A 17,089-nucleotide genomic window follows, 5' to 3' on the forward strand; every position below is an offset into this window, starting at 1 on the left:
AATAATAATAATATCTGGAGTGAGAACAAAGCATTTCATAACATAATTCTTGGTTAGGGCTGCAAAACATCATTTAACTGATGAATTCAGGTGGTGAGCCATCGTATCACAATAAAGTGACTGCTTTCTTGGACAGAGGAGAAGGATGCAGAGTAATATACTTGGATTTCGCAAAAGCTTTTGATAGAGTACCTCGTGATAAGTTGACAGTTAAACTAGAGCAGATGGGTTGTATATTGGATTAGTGCACTGGATTGGAGACTGGTTATTTGATGGGTATCAACAAGTCTGTATGGGGGCGTGATATCCAGGAAAAGGAAAGTCACTAGTGGAGTGCCTCAGGGGTCTGTTTTAGGGCCATTACTATTTAACTTGTATATTAATGATATTGGCGAAGATTTGGATGGAGATATTCAGTTGTTTGCAGATGATGCAAAGTTGGGAAGAACCATAAAGAGTAGTGAAGATGTTGTGGCCTTGCAAGAAGACTTGAATAAATTGAGTGATTGGGCACGGAAATGGGGATGTGAGTTCAATGTTGCAAAATGTAAGGTTTTAAAATTTGGAAAACAAAGATGGGATGCAAAATTTATGATCGGTGAGAATATATTGTTGGAGGTAGAGGAAATAAGAGATCTGGGGGTGATATTGGATAAGGATCTAAAATTTAGGGAACATCGCCAAAATTGTGAAGAAAACACAAAGGCTTCTGGGAATGATGTGGAGGACACTGACGTGTAGAAGTAGGGAGATTCTTGTTCCATTGTTAAAGGCTTTGATTAGGCCACACACGGACTCTTGTGCCCAGATTTGGTCACCGGGTTTTTGGAATGATGAAGAGATGTTGGAAAGGGTCCAAATGCGACTGACTAAGGTAGTTTCTGACCTCTGGAATGTCGAGTGTGAGGAAAGATTGAGAAGATGTAAATTGCAGAATCTGGTGGAGAGGAGGAAGAGGGGAGATATGATAGAGACCTACAAGTTAGTAAGGGGTTGTTATAAGATCAATGGTGGAGAAGTTCTACAGAGAATAGTGGGAGATCAGGGGAGAACCAGAGGTCATCCCTGGAAACTGTATAAAGAGGGTGTGAGTAGGGGAGTGAGAGGCAGGTTTTTTTCGGGCAGAGTTGTGAATGATTGGAATGCCTTGCCTGAGAGTGTGGTGTCTGCAAGGAGTTTGAGTGTGTTTAAGGCTTGGTATGATGAGATGTGTGTGTGCGATAAAAGGACCTCCCAGATGAGTCTTTGACTCCATGAGGTCTTGGGGTAATAATAATAATAATAATAAGTCGGTGTCAGATGTTATGGCATCTCAGATATGAGAAAAGAATGAGGGAATGCAAGTTGCAGAGCCATGTGAATAGAAGAAGGAAAGGGGATGTAACTGAGACATGTAAGTTGGTGAGAGGGTTGTTACTAGATTAGTGTGGATGAGATTTTTCATATAGTAGAACAAGAGGCCATCTTTGGAAGCTGTATAAGGAAGCGTATGAGTTGGGGAGAAAGAAGAAGACTCTTTGCATGGAGAGTGATTGGTGAATGGAATGCACTGCGTGGATACTAGGGTAATTTGATGATCATGTTTTACATGAAAGATTATGGACCTCCTGTGATCCTTTGACTCCACGGAGGTCAGATATCATCATAATAATAATGATAATAATAATATACTTAACAATGCTTGAGACAGAAAAAGCTATCAGAAACCTGAAATGAATTGTAATAAGTAAGTAGATTACTAAAACATGACCTCCCTTTAGCAAATCCATGCTGTCCATCAAAGATTATACCATTGTTGTCTACCCAACTCTAGACCTCTCCAATAAATCCTCATCTGCTTGAAATCCAGGTGACCCAACCATGCATAATCCATATATGGTCTAATCGATGCCTTATATAAGAGAACCATACCCTCTTTGCTTGTGCATGTCAATTGTCTCTTCAAACCATTATGATGTTCTTAAATATTAGGAATCCCTAAACTCTCATCTCTGTGTCTCTCTCTCTCTCTCTCTCTCTCTCTCTCTCCTCCAAAATTCTCCCTTAATTGTTTACTTTGCATCCCAGCTTTCAAGACAATTGCAATTTGCATCATTAAATTGATAGCTCCACTTGTTTCCCTACTCACATCGTCTCTTGAAATCTTTTTGCAAGGCCACAACATCTCTAATTCATATAGTTCTTCCCAAACTTCTGCACATATCCAGTTAAGCCAGTCTCACTGTCATTAATGAAAAAGTTAAGCAGTCCTAAAACATTCATGTTGCACTCCACATGTGACCTTCCTCTTAGGGATATCACTCTTTCATACACAACCTCCTGATATCTCTCTCTCTCTCTCTCTCTCTTGCTCTGATAGCCCATCAGCTATCCAACTTACTAGTCTGTTATCTAATCCCATTTGTTTCAGTTTAGCTACTAGCATGTCATGTGGCAGTTTATCATAGGTCTTTGAAAGATCCAAGTATACCAGTGTATATGCATCTTTTTTATCTGACGAATTTGTCACCTTGTTATAATACATAGGCAGATTGTTAAGCATACCCCCCCCACACACACACACACTAAAAAGCCCATACTGACCATAATAAAGAATACTGTTACAACTATTGTTATTATTAGTAGTAGTAGTATTACACCCTCCATGGAGTTGGCAGACTCATTGTAGGAGGTTCACTCAACTGACAACATATTTATCATATAATCTTAAAATCCTTAACACTCCTTGCATTAACAACACATTCTGGTAATGCATTCCATTCACTGACAATTCTCCATATAAAAAATCTACTCCTCACACCCTCTTCACCACACTATTACATAACTTCCAGGATTTCATATTACATAATTTCCAGGGTTGACCTCTGATTTTTTCCCTCTTGCCTTCCACTCTTTTTATAATCTCATCTGTATTAATCCAATAAAATCCTCTCACTAACTTAATGTCTCTATCATATCACCTCTTTTCTTCCTATTCACCAAAACTCTGCAATCAACATTCCTTCAACCTCTCTCTCCACAGCCAGCAGTTCAAAGTCCTGATATTGTCTTAGTCACTTGCCTCTGGATCCACTCCAATGTCTCCACATCACACTGAAAATCAGGTGGCCAGATCTCAGCACAATAATTCAAGTGGACAGGTGGCAAAATCACTTCCTTATCCCTAAATGTTAGAATACTTCTTATCATAGCATCACTACAATGTGCAGCCTTTATAACACTAGCAGTATGCCCTCTAAACTTCAGTCTACTGTCAACCATCACTTCCAAATCTCTAATCTCGTCCACTTCCTGCAGTACAGCACCATTGATATAACACAGCTTTATATTTCTGCACTCCAAAATGCAACTCCTTGCACTTATTGATATGAAAACTACATCCCCATTACTTTGTCCAAGTAAAAGGTCTATTCAAATCTTCCTGAAGGAATTAACATCAGCAGTGCTTCTTATAATTCTACCCAACTTTGTATCATCAGGAAACAACTGAAGATCCCCAGAGACCCAAGAACGTATGCTTGGGCAACGCTACTGGTTACCCTCCTTTTTTGAGACACTGTTTCAACACTGCTAGTATCATTCAGAGAGCCTATATCCATATTATACATTATACCGTCTATTCCCATCCTCTGCAGCTCGTACACTTAACTTATGGTAATCTGTCAAATGCTTTAGCAAATTCCAAGACTTATTTCTGAATCCTACCACTCACCACTTTCTCTAACACCTTAACAACAACTCTAGACCCACAGATTGGCCTATAATTTGTAGACTCAGTCCTATTTCCCCTCTCCTCTCCTCACCTTGTGAAGTAGAACAATTTTTCCCCATCTTCCATTTCTTTGGGACTTGCCTTGTTAGAAGACTCTTGCTAAACAGATGTGCCATTCTCTAAAGCAGGGTTTCCCAAACATTTTTTCCCGTGGCCCGGTTATTTTAATACTTTATCTTTGTGACCCACTAAAATTTTTATGGCCAATAGGTAAAATAAAACAGATTTGAATGTTCATAGAGTTTTCATTTATTATTATAATAAAGAAGCATTTACTCTTACAAAAATATAAAGAAATTGAACTAAAGCCAAGTAATTTATTAATAAGAAGTGTGATGCTGTTGTTCATTAACTAGAAACTTCACGTGTGGGTTGGGTTGAATCAGATTTGGTAAATCTGATTCAACTTCCAATAGGTTATTTTTTTTTAGAAAATTTTTTCTATATTTTTTTTTAGAAAAACCAGTGTTGAAAAGCCTGTTTCACACTTATAGGTTGTGACAAAAGGCATTAGAAATTTAATCACTTTTTCTGCTAAAACTGGATACTCTTGACGGCAAAGCAGCCAAAAATCCATCAGTGGTATTGTGTTGAAGATGTCTTTGAGTGCCATATCACACAACAGCACTTATAGATTTATAATTCCCTACTTCCACACGACAGGACCACAAATTGAGTTTTTTTGTTGCAGCTTCCACCTTCTCTTGCACTTTAAATACAAGTTACATTGCTACCTTGTAATGTCAAATTTAAATTTTTCAAAAAATTAAAAATGTCACAAAGGTAGGCAACCTTGATTAACCAATTGACATCATGAAAAAACCAGTAAATACAAAAAAATGCACTATTTCTCGATGCTTAACTCAAACTAGACAAGCAGAGTGAGTACGTGGTGGGCGAGTAAAACAAACGTCAGACCACCAAACAATTCGGCTGGTGGTACGATTGTCGCAGCGCAGCCTCACCATTAGTTGAGCTACTTTACCGCGAACAAAGAGACTGTGAAATGGCGATGCAGATGCGGACGGAGTGCATTTTTCGTCTCAATTAATTAAATTATTTATTCATTAGTCCCAATTAAACGCTATTTACTTGTATTTTAGAGCTTCAAAAAAGAAAAAAGAAAACCCAAAAACAAAACACTTATGTTTTCGAGAGTTTTTAGGTGACCCGGCATTTAGCTTTCATGACCTGGTGCCAGGTGTGACCCACCATTTGGGAAACGCTGTCTAAAGCATTCCTGGATACATGGTAATATATTGTTTACATAATTCCTCATATGCTTTCTGTTCATTCACAACCAATCCCTTCTCCACCATTATTTAATCATACCCTCTACAACAGAATTTCTCAACCTTTCTAAGCCCAAGGACCAGTAAAATGCCTAAAACAATTCTATGGACCACTGAGTTACAGAAGCATAGCTGGGGGGGTTTAGCATTTAAGAAATCTTGCCATATTGTCTATGAAACAGCAACTGAGTGATGAAATAGACTTCGACAATGTTATCGATGATTTTGCGAACAGAAAAGTAAGAAAAATAACATTTTAGAATGCTGGAATTAAAGTTTTACTTCAAAATAAACATAGTGTTTTAATTTATTTCCCTATACGTCAGTTTGTCTCTTTGTAATTTTTTTAAAACCTATGTAGGAATTACCAACATTTCGGAAACACTGTGCCATTTATAACATAATAAATCTAAAGGCATTTTTTGAATACATATGGAAACATAATTAAATTGGAAGTAAACGATTAAAAGTGTATCATCATTGAACAAAGTTTTAATTTTTTATTAAACAAATAAATAATATGATATAATTATGTTTCTGCTTACTTTTAATAAGATGGTTGAGTTACTCAGCCCTTGCAGAGTTGCTGGATATCTGACTCAATATTGGCCAACTTCAATCGAAGATCGGCACACACACACACACTAAGACGATTTCTGTATTTTGTTTTTATTTGAAGGAGCGGTGAAAATCCTTTCTCATAGAGATAGGTAGTAGAAAACTGCATGAAGATTTTCAATGCTTCTTCAGATAATTTGAGAAATTCACTTCTCACTGAAAGCGAAATCCAAACCAAGATCACGGAATTGCATTTTAAGCCCACTGTCACTTGAAAGCTCAAGAACAACCTTTTGTTAGTTCTTGTGCCTGCAAGCCTTAAATTGATCGTGAACCCACAGAAATTTCTTATAAAAGTTATTCAGAAAATATGTTTCAAAATTCCGTTTCTGATTTTTGAGGTGGTCACAAACCCTTTCCAGAAACTCGGAATCAACAAAAATATCATTTTCCACTAAAAAGGATTCCAATGTTGGAAAAGGTGCAAATTGTCTGTTTTTTACATAATTAATCCATAAAACCAGTTTTTTCTCAAATGCCTTTATTTTGTCGTAGGCAACAAGAACAGTTAAAGAATTTCCCTGAAGGGAGAGATTTAGTACATTTAATTTTGAAAAAAATGTCTGAAAGATAGGATAGTGTTGATAACCATGCTTCTTCAACAAGGAGTGAGTGATGCAAAATCAGAATTACGTTCATTTACAAATAATAAAACTTCGTGCCTTAATTGAAATAACCTTGTTAGTACTTTGCCCCAGGAAAGCCAGCGAATTTCAGAATGAAGCAAAAGTTGTATATATTCACTGCCATTTCATCGCAGAGTACTGAAAATAACCTGTTATTTAACGGTCGAGCTTTAATAAAATTAACTAGCTTTACGGCATTATATAGCACAGTTTTAAATTCTGGTGGCATTCCTTTGGAGGCTAACGCTTCCCTATGTATGAAACAATGTACCCAATTCATATGCCTGCCTGTAAGGGCGAGCTCTATCCAAACAGAAGCGCATACATTTTCCCCATTGGATCTCTTTGTGCATTATGTAATTATTGAGAGTGTGAAATATTTCTTCTTCAGTTGTTCGGGATGGCAAAGTTCTACAAAACAGAATATCATCATGAATGTTATCATGCGCATATCTTACAAAGCATATTAAATGCGTATAATTATTATGGGGGATTTCAACTATGGTAACATTGACTGGAAGGAGGAGAGGACACATGTGAGGAAGGAACCAGATTTTATTCACTTACTAAGGGATAACTATCTGAGAAGAATGTAATAGAAAATACTAGGGGTTTGAGAGTGCTTGGTAATAGCATCTGAGAATTTGACCGTAATGAATATGACCATTTTGCCACCTATTGGTGAGAGTGATCATAAGATCTTGACCTGGGAGGTGGCTAAAGGTGTAGAATTTTTGATTAAGACAGGGTATATGTGGAATTACCGTGCTGGCAAGTATGACAAGCTTAGGCGATTGCTTGGTTCAGTGCCATGGCATGTAAAACTGCAAGGGCTGGATGTCAATAGAGCATGGGAAGTGGTCAAGGAGCATTTGCAGGAGGTTATGGCTGATTGTATACCTAGGGTCCGAATAGTAAAACAAGTAAGGCTTAAATGGATGAATAACACCATTAAGCTTGAGCTGCAAAAAAAGAAACAACTGTGGAGGAAATTTAAAGAGAAAGGTGACCTCCAGGCACAGGAATGTTATAAAGCGCATGCTGTTATGCAATGATGAATAATAAAAGAGGGGTGTGAAGTGAACAACAATATAGTTTTATTGCCTCTGCCTTTGAACATTCTGATGCTATTTGTTATTGTTTTTTTTTTAAGTCTCCATTTGACTTCAATAATTTTTACTTATTCAATTTTAATTTGTTTCATTTGGATAATTAAAAAAAAAATTATTTTATTAATTTATGTCTGCCTGCAGACCACCTGTCCCATCGTCATGGAACACCTGTGGTTCGCAGACCACAGGTTCAGAAACACTGCTCTACAGCACTCCAGCTTCGCATGATGTTACTTTCATGAGGATGAAATATACTTCAATCATATCCTTTGCATTGGTTACCAGTCTGTCAGTGTTATCAGTTAGCATCATTCTCCCATATTAATTTTTAATTCTATTTGCCACATGTTGAAAGTGCTCACTTGGATTTTTCTTTACTTGATTGGCTAATTTCTTCTGATACTGCACTTTGCTTACTTTGCAAAATAAGTCATTCTTGCGGCTTGCTCTTTGTACTCTTCTTGCAACTGATTATTACAAACATTCATGTGTTGTCCTCCATAGTGCCTTCATCTTCCAGATTTCATGCTTAATCTCTTCATTCATCCATTTTATTCTTACCTTATTAGCCTTGTGAACTTTGGAATACACTCAGACATTGATGCTGTTAAATAGCTTTTGATGAATGTCCAAGCAGTATGTTTCCTTTCCACTCAACTCTGCCTTCTACATTATAGCTTCCATTTATGTCGTAAGCTTTTCATAATCACCTGCCTTGTAGTTCTGCATATATCCTTTCTTCAAAGAAGTTCTCATATGACTCACTACAATCACTTCATGATCCTCTGGGTTGCATTCATTGTTTATAAACTTCTGTCATGCTTTTGCAATCAAAAGCATGACTATTAATGCAGTTAATTGTGAAAACAGTTGCAATATTTGATAAATTGTCATATTTTAAATGGGATTCAAGTTATAAACTAACTTATGATTTTGTGTACACTCGTGCACACACATGTATATGAATGCATACATGTATGTGTAATTGTAAATTTGCTTTATGTTATTTTTAAGATCAAACAGAAAATTTATACATGCATGTATCTCCTTTATTGTTTAAATTTGTCATCTTGTTGCAATGCATAAGCAGATTGCTGAAACATGACTTCCTCCTAACACACTCATGCTGACATTCATAAAGAATACTGTTGTTATTAACCCATTTCTGTATCCTAGTCCTTACCAACTTCCCTAATACCTTAACAACTCCGAACACACAGATTGGCTTATAATTTGTAGATTCTGTCTTTCACCCCCCCCCTCTCCTTTATGAAGTGGAACAATTTTTCCCACCTTCTATTCCTTTGGGACCCACCCTGTTGCAAGATTCATTTTATTACCATTATTATAATCTTTAGTCTGTTCTTTAAATTTTGTCAAAACATTTCTATATATCTAGAATTCATACTCAACTCTTCAAGAATCCATTGAGAACCTGCATTTTCTTTTTTCCCAGCTGGAACCTGAGACCCCAGGCACAAATAAGTCTCATTGTCCAATTTCTCATTTTGAAGTTTAAGTACATCACTCTCCTTGAATTCGCCTGTCATTCAAGAAGTTTATTTTTGTTTACTATGATTACTCAACTATGGTGTAATTCCTGGCTGGTGCTACCTTTTTTTTTTACATTGTTGTTTTTATGTTAATAGTGTCTATCTGTCTTTAATTCTGTTGAGTTTGTGGTTGTTCCAGTTATTGGAACAACCTTCATGCAGTGGCATAGCTGGGGGGGGGGGGGGGGGAGTCCACCCCGGGCAGCACTTTGAACCTTTTTTTAACTTTTGCAGTTAATTCTAAAATACAGTCTCGAGAACTCATTCCCAAATATTGTAATACTACTGCGAATTTTCCTCACAATTGCTGTAAGTGTTGCTAGTTGTCAGAGGAGTTTTTCTAAATAAAATCTGATTAAGAATTGCCTGCATTACTATGAAATAGACTTCGCAAATGCCATTGACGATTTTGCTAACAGAAAAGCAGGAAAAATAACATTTTAGAATGTTGAAATTAAAGTTTTACTTCCAAAATAAACATAGTGTTTTAATTTATTTCCCTATACATCATTTTGACTTTTTTGTAGTATTTTTGGTGTATTGAGAGGGGCAGCAAACTCAGAAACTGCCCCGGGCAGCAACAACTCTTGCTACGCCACTGCCTTCATGACAACTTTAATGTCAACAAACATGACATTAAATTATCATGTGTGTGTGTGTGTGTGTATGTGTGTTTTAAGCCAGTACATAATTCAGTTTGATCAGCAAAGTCACAAATTCCAGCTCATTCTTCTTTATGTTCAGTATCAAGGTAGATACCTAGTAATGAGGCAACCCTGCCTAAGAGAAACTGAGATTAGATGTTATATCAGAAGTCTTATTTAGTTCTGTGTATTCCTTTTGGAACAAAATGAAAAGCCAAATTATTATATTTCTGTATGTCACTGTAGAAATGTATTCAATAGGAATATTGCATAAATTTTTAAGGAGGTTTGAAAATAATCATCCTCTCCAAAAACTGGGACTATATTCCATTATCAAATAGACTTGGTATTCCTAAATCATATACTGTTACTCCCTGTGAAATAAGTCTTAATTAAAAAAAAAAAAAAATTTGAAGGCTGATGCAACAGTTAAGGATGTACTACATTTATCCCAAGATACACTCAAAATGACTTTTATTTTAAAAATAGAAATCTGGTGTATTTTCGTGATATGGGTTTATCAAAGAAGATAAAGTTTTCTTATCATCATCATAATTCTGGACTGCATGCAGACAAGTCTCATTGCAGAAGTCTTATGTCCACCTTACATGATGCAAATTCTATCATAACAGTCCTTAAATTCATCCACTGTTTGCACACTCACTACTCTCTCATGCAATGCATTTGATATTTGATATTCTTACTTCATGCAAAAAAATTACTTCATATCCTCATCCTTGCTACTTCCTTCGAGAGATAGCCACTTCCAGAGAAATCCCAACTTCCAGAGATAGCCACTCCTTTTTCCCATCCTTCATTTTACATAAAAATATTTTACAAAAATCACATAAAGATGTGATTTTCACTGTGAAAAATCTCTCGGTGTCAATCCAATAAATTTCCATAGCATAAGTGTCTATATTCTCAATCATGTCATCCTTTTTTCTTCTATCTCCCAAACTTGATAATTTTAATGTCCTTAGTTTATACACATGAATAACATTCTTTACGCCTGATATAATGTTTGTTATCCTCCTCTGTATCTTCTCCAGGGGTTCTATTCTCTTCAAATCTTGGTGACCATATCTAAACTCTATTATAAAAGACAACCAGATTACTAAACAAGAGCACCCCTTAATAAATCCAAGCCAGCCTTCATAAATAATATTTCTGTTCTGTATAAAAGTTGTTAACAGTCTTGGTGTAATGAGATAGAAATAAAGATGTGATTTTTGCTGTATATAATACCCTATACGAATGGTGTTCAACCTTTTTTACTACGTGAGCTACTTTTCTATAAAATGTTATTCAGCGATCTACTCTCTTATATGGATCACGTTCAACAACCTGATATCTGATTACGCACAAATAAACTAAAAATAAACAACTAAAAAAAAAATACACAACTAAAAACTTCATTTGTGTATTTAAAAATTTATTTATCACTTCTAATTATTTTAATGCAACAAATATTTTAATACAAAAAAATATATATATATATATATTGTTATAAAATATTTATTATTATTATTATTAAACAAGACCACATGGAGTCAAAGACTCATCCAGGAGGTCCTTTTATCTCACACACACCTCATCATATCGTGTCTTAAACACATTCAAACTCTTTGCAGACACCACACTCTCAGGCAAGGCATTCCAATCACTCACAACTCTACACGGAAAAAAACCTGCCTCTCACTCCCCTACTCACACCCTCCTTATACAGTTTCCAGGGATGACCTCTGGTTCTCCCCTGATCTCCCACTATTCTCTGTAGAACTTCTCCACCATTGATCCTATAACAACCTCTTACCAACTTGTAGGTCTCTATCATATCTCCCCTCTTCCTTCTCTCCACTAGACTCTGCAAATTACATCTTTTCAATCTTTCTTCATACTCGACATTCCAGAGGCCAGAAACTATCTTAGTCAATCGCCTTTGGACCCTTTCCAACATCTCTTTGTCCTTCTGAAAACCAGGTGACCAAATCTGGGCACAATAGTCCATGTGTGGCCTAATCAAAGCCTTATACAATGGAGCAAGAATCTCCCTACTTCTACACGTCAGTGTCCTCCGCATCATTCCCAGAAGTCTTTGTGTTGTCTTCACAATTTTGGCAATGTGTCGCCTAAATTTTAGATCCTTATCCACTATCACCCCCAGATCTCTTATTTCCTCTACTTCCAACAATACATTCTCACCAAGCATAAATTCTGCATCCCATCTTTGTTTTCCAAATTTTAAAACCTTACATTTTGCAACATTGAACTCATATCCACATTTGCTTGCCCAATCACTCAATTTATTCAAGTCTTCTTGCAAGGCCACAACATTTTCACTACTCTTTATGGTTCGTCCCAATTTTGCATCATCTACAAACAACTGAATATCTCCATCCAAATCTTCCCTTCCTGCTTCTTCATTTTAGAACCCTTTGTGATTCCATCTGTTTCCTCTTGATCCCTGGTCATCCCATTACTTTCCTGCCTACACATGCTCTCACCTCCTCTTGGAGCATCCACCTTTCTCACACGGGAGGGTCAGGGTGTACCCCTGTCCACCCTGACCCTCCCGTTTCCCTGCTCCTCTTGCACACCCATTCTCTCATTTTCTATACTCATACCTCTCACTTCCCCATTCATTTCCACTTCTTCAATCTCTCCTGTCTTACTCTCCTGCTCTTCCACATCACTCCCCTCTCGATCTGATTCATTCTCTCTATTCACTTCTCTACTTTCCAGCAGCAGTCTCTCTAAGCGACTCACGCCATAACCACTCAAATGCAGTCCATTGCTCCAATACAGCTCACTTCGTCCCTCAAACTCATTCCACACATTAATAAACTGTACTCCCATCTCCTCACACATTTCAGCCAGAATATCATTCATAATCCTTGCCCTTCGCTTCATTTCACCACAATCATACCTAAACAACACACTGACTACCCTTCCTGTCACACTATTCTCTTTTATCTTTCCAAGCAGTCTCCTGACATTCATTTTGACATGCTCTTTGTTCTCTCTCAAATCATTTGTACCAATTGATACTATTAACTCTTTTGCTCCCACCTCATATTCAATGCATTGATCACTCTACTCATTTTACCACCTGGAAAACATACCTTGTGCATTTTATCCTCTAGCACACCTTTAATAATGGAGTCGCCATACAACGCCACTTGCTCATCTTTCATTAAATCTTTCATGCCATCATGATTTATTTTAATAGCTTTGATCTGACTTCTCTTAATTTCATTCCGCATTCATTTCTTGTTTCGTCCAATCCAATTCACCTTCCGAACCTCGCGACACATTCTCTCTATCACTAAATCTTTCTAACTCTTGACCCCCCTCTTCTCACTTTCCCTCTCATTCACCTTCTTTGTTTCCGTACTTTCGGTCCAACATACGTCCAACTTTCACTATCATTCTTCTCACTTTCACTCTCATTTATCTTTCTTTGTTTCAGTGCTTTCAGACTAACATGTGTCCAACTTTCACTATCATTCTTCTCACTTTTACTGTCATTCATCTTTCTTTGGTTCAGTACTTTCGTTCCGACATGCATCCAACTTTCGCCAGCATTCATTCTTTTTTCGCTATCATTTATTCTTTCGATTTTTTTTACTTGCTATTTCTGCATCACGCCATTTCTACTTTCATTCGTTCTCTCAATTTCGTTTCTTTCCGCCTCACTTTCGTCCCTTTTAACATTCGTTATGGTTGTCAAATCGCTCTTTTTCTTTTTTCCGGATTTTTTAACATTTTTTCGCCACTCTTTCTCACCATCCTTTTCTTGCAAACGTGCACTCGCAACACAATCAGTACTAGCACTTTCTGTCATCAATTTCATATTCGCATTCATCAGTTCCTCGTTCAGGTCACACTTCGCACACACCCTTCTTCCATCCGCAACACCCTTCTTCCATCTTCCATCCTTCTTCCACCCATTTATTTCTCTATTTTGGAAAACCAAAATTATAAAAAACAACAGATTGATTACAAACTCACAAGTTACAGGAAATGCTGGTTGATTAAAAAAAAAAAAAAAAAAGTAATGTGAAATTTGGCATTGTTTGGACCTTCTTCATATCAACTTGACTATGAAAATATTGGCCAATCGCAGACAATCATTCAAATGATCATTTGTAATTTGGTTTCTTAATTGATTTTTTTATGACGGTCATATTTGAAAAAGTGGATTCTGACAAGTATGTCGATCCGAAACACGACAGAATTTTTCACGCAATATCAGTTAATATTGGGAATTTTTCATGTGCATACTTCCAAATGACTTCATTGTTTATTGATTTTAAATGTAAACTATTTGGAATGTTTATTATCTCAAGTTCTACTTCAGCTTGGTTTATATCAAACAGCCCACTAATTTTATTTGAAATTTTTGTGATGTTCAAGTTTTCTTGAAATGGATTATTGATAAAAGATACAATCGTTTCAGTTTTATTAAAATTTTTAAATCATAGCGAAGCATTTCTTGATTTTGTTCAAAAAATTTTAATAAATATGGGAGATGTCTAAATTCCTATTCAACAGAAATCTTCTAAAAATGTAAGTGTAATAACCATCTTTTATCACTCAGTTGTGGATAATTATCTCCTTTTTCATCAAGAAAAATTTTATATCATTAATTAATACAAGAAATCTTTTCTAAAAATTGACTTCTGCTGAGCCAGCGAACATTATTGTAACAGAAGTTCCCTATCATCATCCCTGTAATGTAAATAACCCGTTGCAGGGCTTTTCCTGGAACAGAATTTACAATTTTAAATGTAATATCCAAAACATCTTTTGTGTTTAATTTTTTACTACACAGTACTTGGTGAATAATACAGTGGTACGTTAAAAAATCTGGATATTTGTCATCGTTTTTACATAATGAAATGAAGTGTGATTTATTACCTATCATTGCAGGAGCACCATCAGTAGTAATAGACACAAGTTTAAAAAGCAGAAGTTTGTGTTGTTTCACAAATTCATCAAATGCCGAACAAATGTCTTTTCCCCTAGTCCTTCCCAATAATGGTATAATTTTCAAAAGTTCTTCTTTACTTGAATAATCGTGAAATACATGAGAATAAATACCATTAACTGAGCAATATTAGTGAAGTCATTTGATTCATCAAATTGTAATGAAAATGAAACACACTGGTGAATATGTGTTGCGTTTTAGCCATTAACCAGCCAGGCCTGGAAACTTTACTCCAGCAATTGGAACTCTTCCTTTCGGCAATTTGAAACCTTGTCTGCAGCCTAGAAGTAGTCTCTCTCTAGCAATGTCTTGAACCGAGAAGCTCCTTTCTGGAAGCTGGAAACTCCTCTCTCAAGCAACGTGGATCCGGGCAGTCTCTCTGATGGTGACTCTGGACCAGGTAGCCTCCTCTCTGACAGCAATTCTGGAACCGGGATCCCTTCTGCTTGCTTCAGTCCCTTTTTATTAGGCCTCCTCTGAGACCTCGCACGGAGTTTGGCAACCCCAAAGAATCGGTATAAGTCTCTCATCTTAAGTTTCAAGTTCAGCACACCTTTTGTTCTCCTACACTTTCTTTTGATTGTAAGTTGCCGGCCATCAGAAAGTTGTTTGAACTCTTTCTGACTGACTTCGGAGATGTTTATACTTAGAGCCTGCAAGCCTTTCTCATACATACAAGTTTCAATAACAATCTTTCTAATGCCGCCATGTACAACTTCGGCAATAAAAACATTGCCTTTGTTTTTAACACTTTAACATATTCTTATGAAAGCAGTATATACAGTTAGCTTCAAAAGAGTTATTTACAAAAACATCTAATACAAACCATACCGAGACAAACAAAGTTTATTTTTTTACAATATTCACATGGGACTTAACCTAAGTAAAAAATCGATGTAATGTGCTTTGGATTTTTTACCTAAGTAAAAAATCGATGTAATGTGCTTTGGAATATTTAAGCTACAAGTGAGTTTTTACACTTTGCTTATAATCGTATGCACTCAGCTCGCTGTTTGACTTCCACTGATCCAAATTAATTCATTTATCCAGACTTATAAGAAAATTACTGATTTGACAATTTTAACGAAAAATAAATAAACAATAGCAATACACATGAAGTGAATTAAAAATAATACAAAATAATGATAAATAAAATATTATGTTTTCAGTTTTAATTAAATTTGTAAGTAAGGAGGAATAAAGAAGAGAACTACCAAAAATCACTCCGTGACCGACGGGTTGAACACCCCTGCCCTATACTGATCATTGAGTTGATGTTTTTATATCTTTTCTCAAATGTTTATGTATACAAATGGCATTTTTCTTTTCTAGGATTATGTTCTCCACAAAATGGAAATACCAGGAAAGTGCTGCCCTGAAATTGTAAGATTTTATTGTAAAGATGATGAAGGAAATATTTATGATGTAAGTTCGTTTTCATAGTTTCATTAATTTCATAAGCAGTTTTATGTTGTACATTAGATAACATGATATAATACTGTATATAATTACATCAGAACACTGCAGATGTAAGTATACAAAAAAAAAAAAAAAAATATTTCTATTGACAGATTCCAGGAGCATTAGGAATAAAAGGATTGCATTTGTGTTGCCTTGGTAAATATGTTGTGGCCCGATTGTTTGCATTAGTGAAATGTATCATAGTTACTGGAATTGAGTGTAAAGGATACATCATTTTAGAAAGGCAGAAGAGATAGAAAAGGAATGGAGGGTACTATAATGATATCAGATGATTTGAGTTCAGTTAGGAGAGAAAATATATGTAAGCAATAATAGTAATAAATTTAAATAGATGGCATTGATATCAAGGTTGTTTATTTCCTCAAATAACTTCTGCTTACTCACAATTAAGCCATCCTCTCTTTTTGTCCTCCACACTAAGTTCCACACAATTCCATTGAGATTAGAATCAAACACCCTTATAAATTGATCACTGAATTCCTCAACAGTGTCTTCTACAGGTTATCATTCTGCCATTTTCATCCATTTTCTTCTTACCATGATCATTCTTTCTACTACTTGCCACACATGAGCAATGTCTTCTGCGGCAGTTACCATTCTACCATTTTCATCCATTAACATCTTCTTACCTTGATCATTCTTTATGCTCCTTGTCACACATCTAAAAAACTCTCTAAGGTTTTTCTTTGCCTGATTTGCCAATTTCAGCTCATACTGCACATTTGTTTTCCTTACTAACTGAGTCACTCTCCTGGCTTGTTCTTTATTATTATTATTATTATTATTATTATCCAGGCCTCCATGGAGTCAAAAGACTCATCATGGGAGGTCGTTTTTAGGAAATACAAAGTCTATCATACCACTCCTTGAACCCATTAACCGTCCCCACTCCAACAACTCTCCCAGGCAATGCATTCCAAGGTTCAACCACCCTCCATGCAAAGAAACCACTCCTCATGCTCTTGTGCATAGCCTCCTTTCTTAACTTCCAGGGATG

At 36.1% G+C, this 17,089-nt stretch overlaps 1 protein-coding gene across 4 annotated transcripts in view; it reads left to right on the forward strand.

Annotated features, from left to right (window-relative positions):
• Positions 1 to 17,089, forward strand: part of LOC150109786 (uncharacterized) — a 1,408,745-nt gene that overhangs the window by 1,302,993 nt on the left and 88,663 nt on the right. For all 4 annotated transcript variants that reach the window (XM_090396626.1, XM_090396635.1, XM_090396653.1 and 1 more), the window contains one exon: positions 15,943 to 16,035. In XM_090396626.1, the coding sequence (XP_090252752.1) occupies positions 15,943 to 16,035 (93 nt within the window). The remainder of the gene's footprint in view (positions 1 to 15,942; positions 16,036 to 17,089) is intronic.

The sequence above is a fragment of the Typopeltis vanoorti genome, chromosome 1, assembly GCF_054136105.1.
Source record: "Typopeltis vanoorti isolate ZY-2024b chromosome 1, IOZ_Tvanoo_1.0, whole genome shotgun sequence".
Classification (NCBI taxonomy): Eukaryota; Metazoa; Arthropoda; class Arachnida; order Uropygi; family Thelyphonidae; genus Typopeltis; species Typopeltis vanoorti.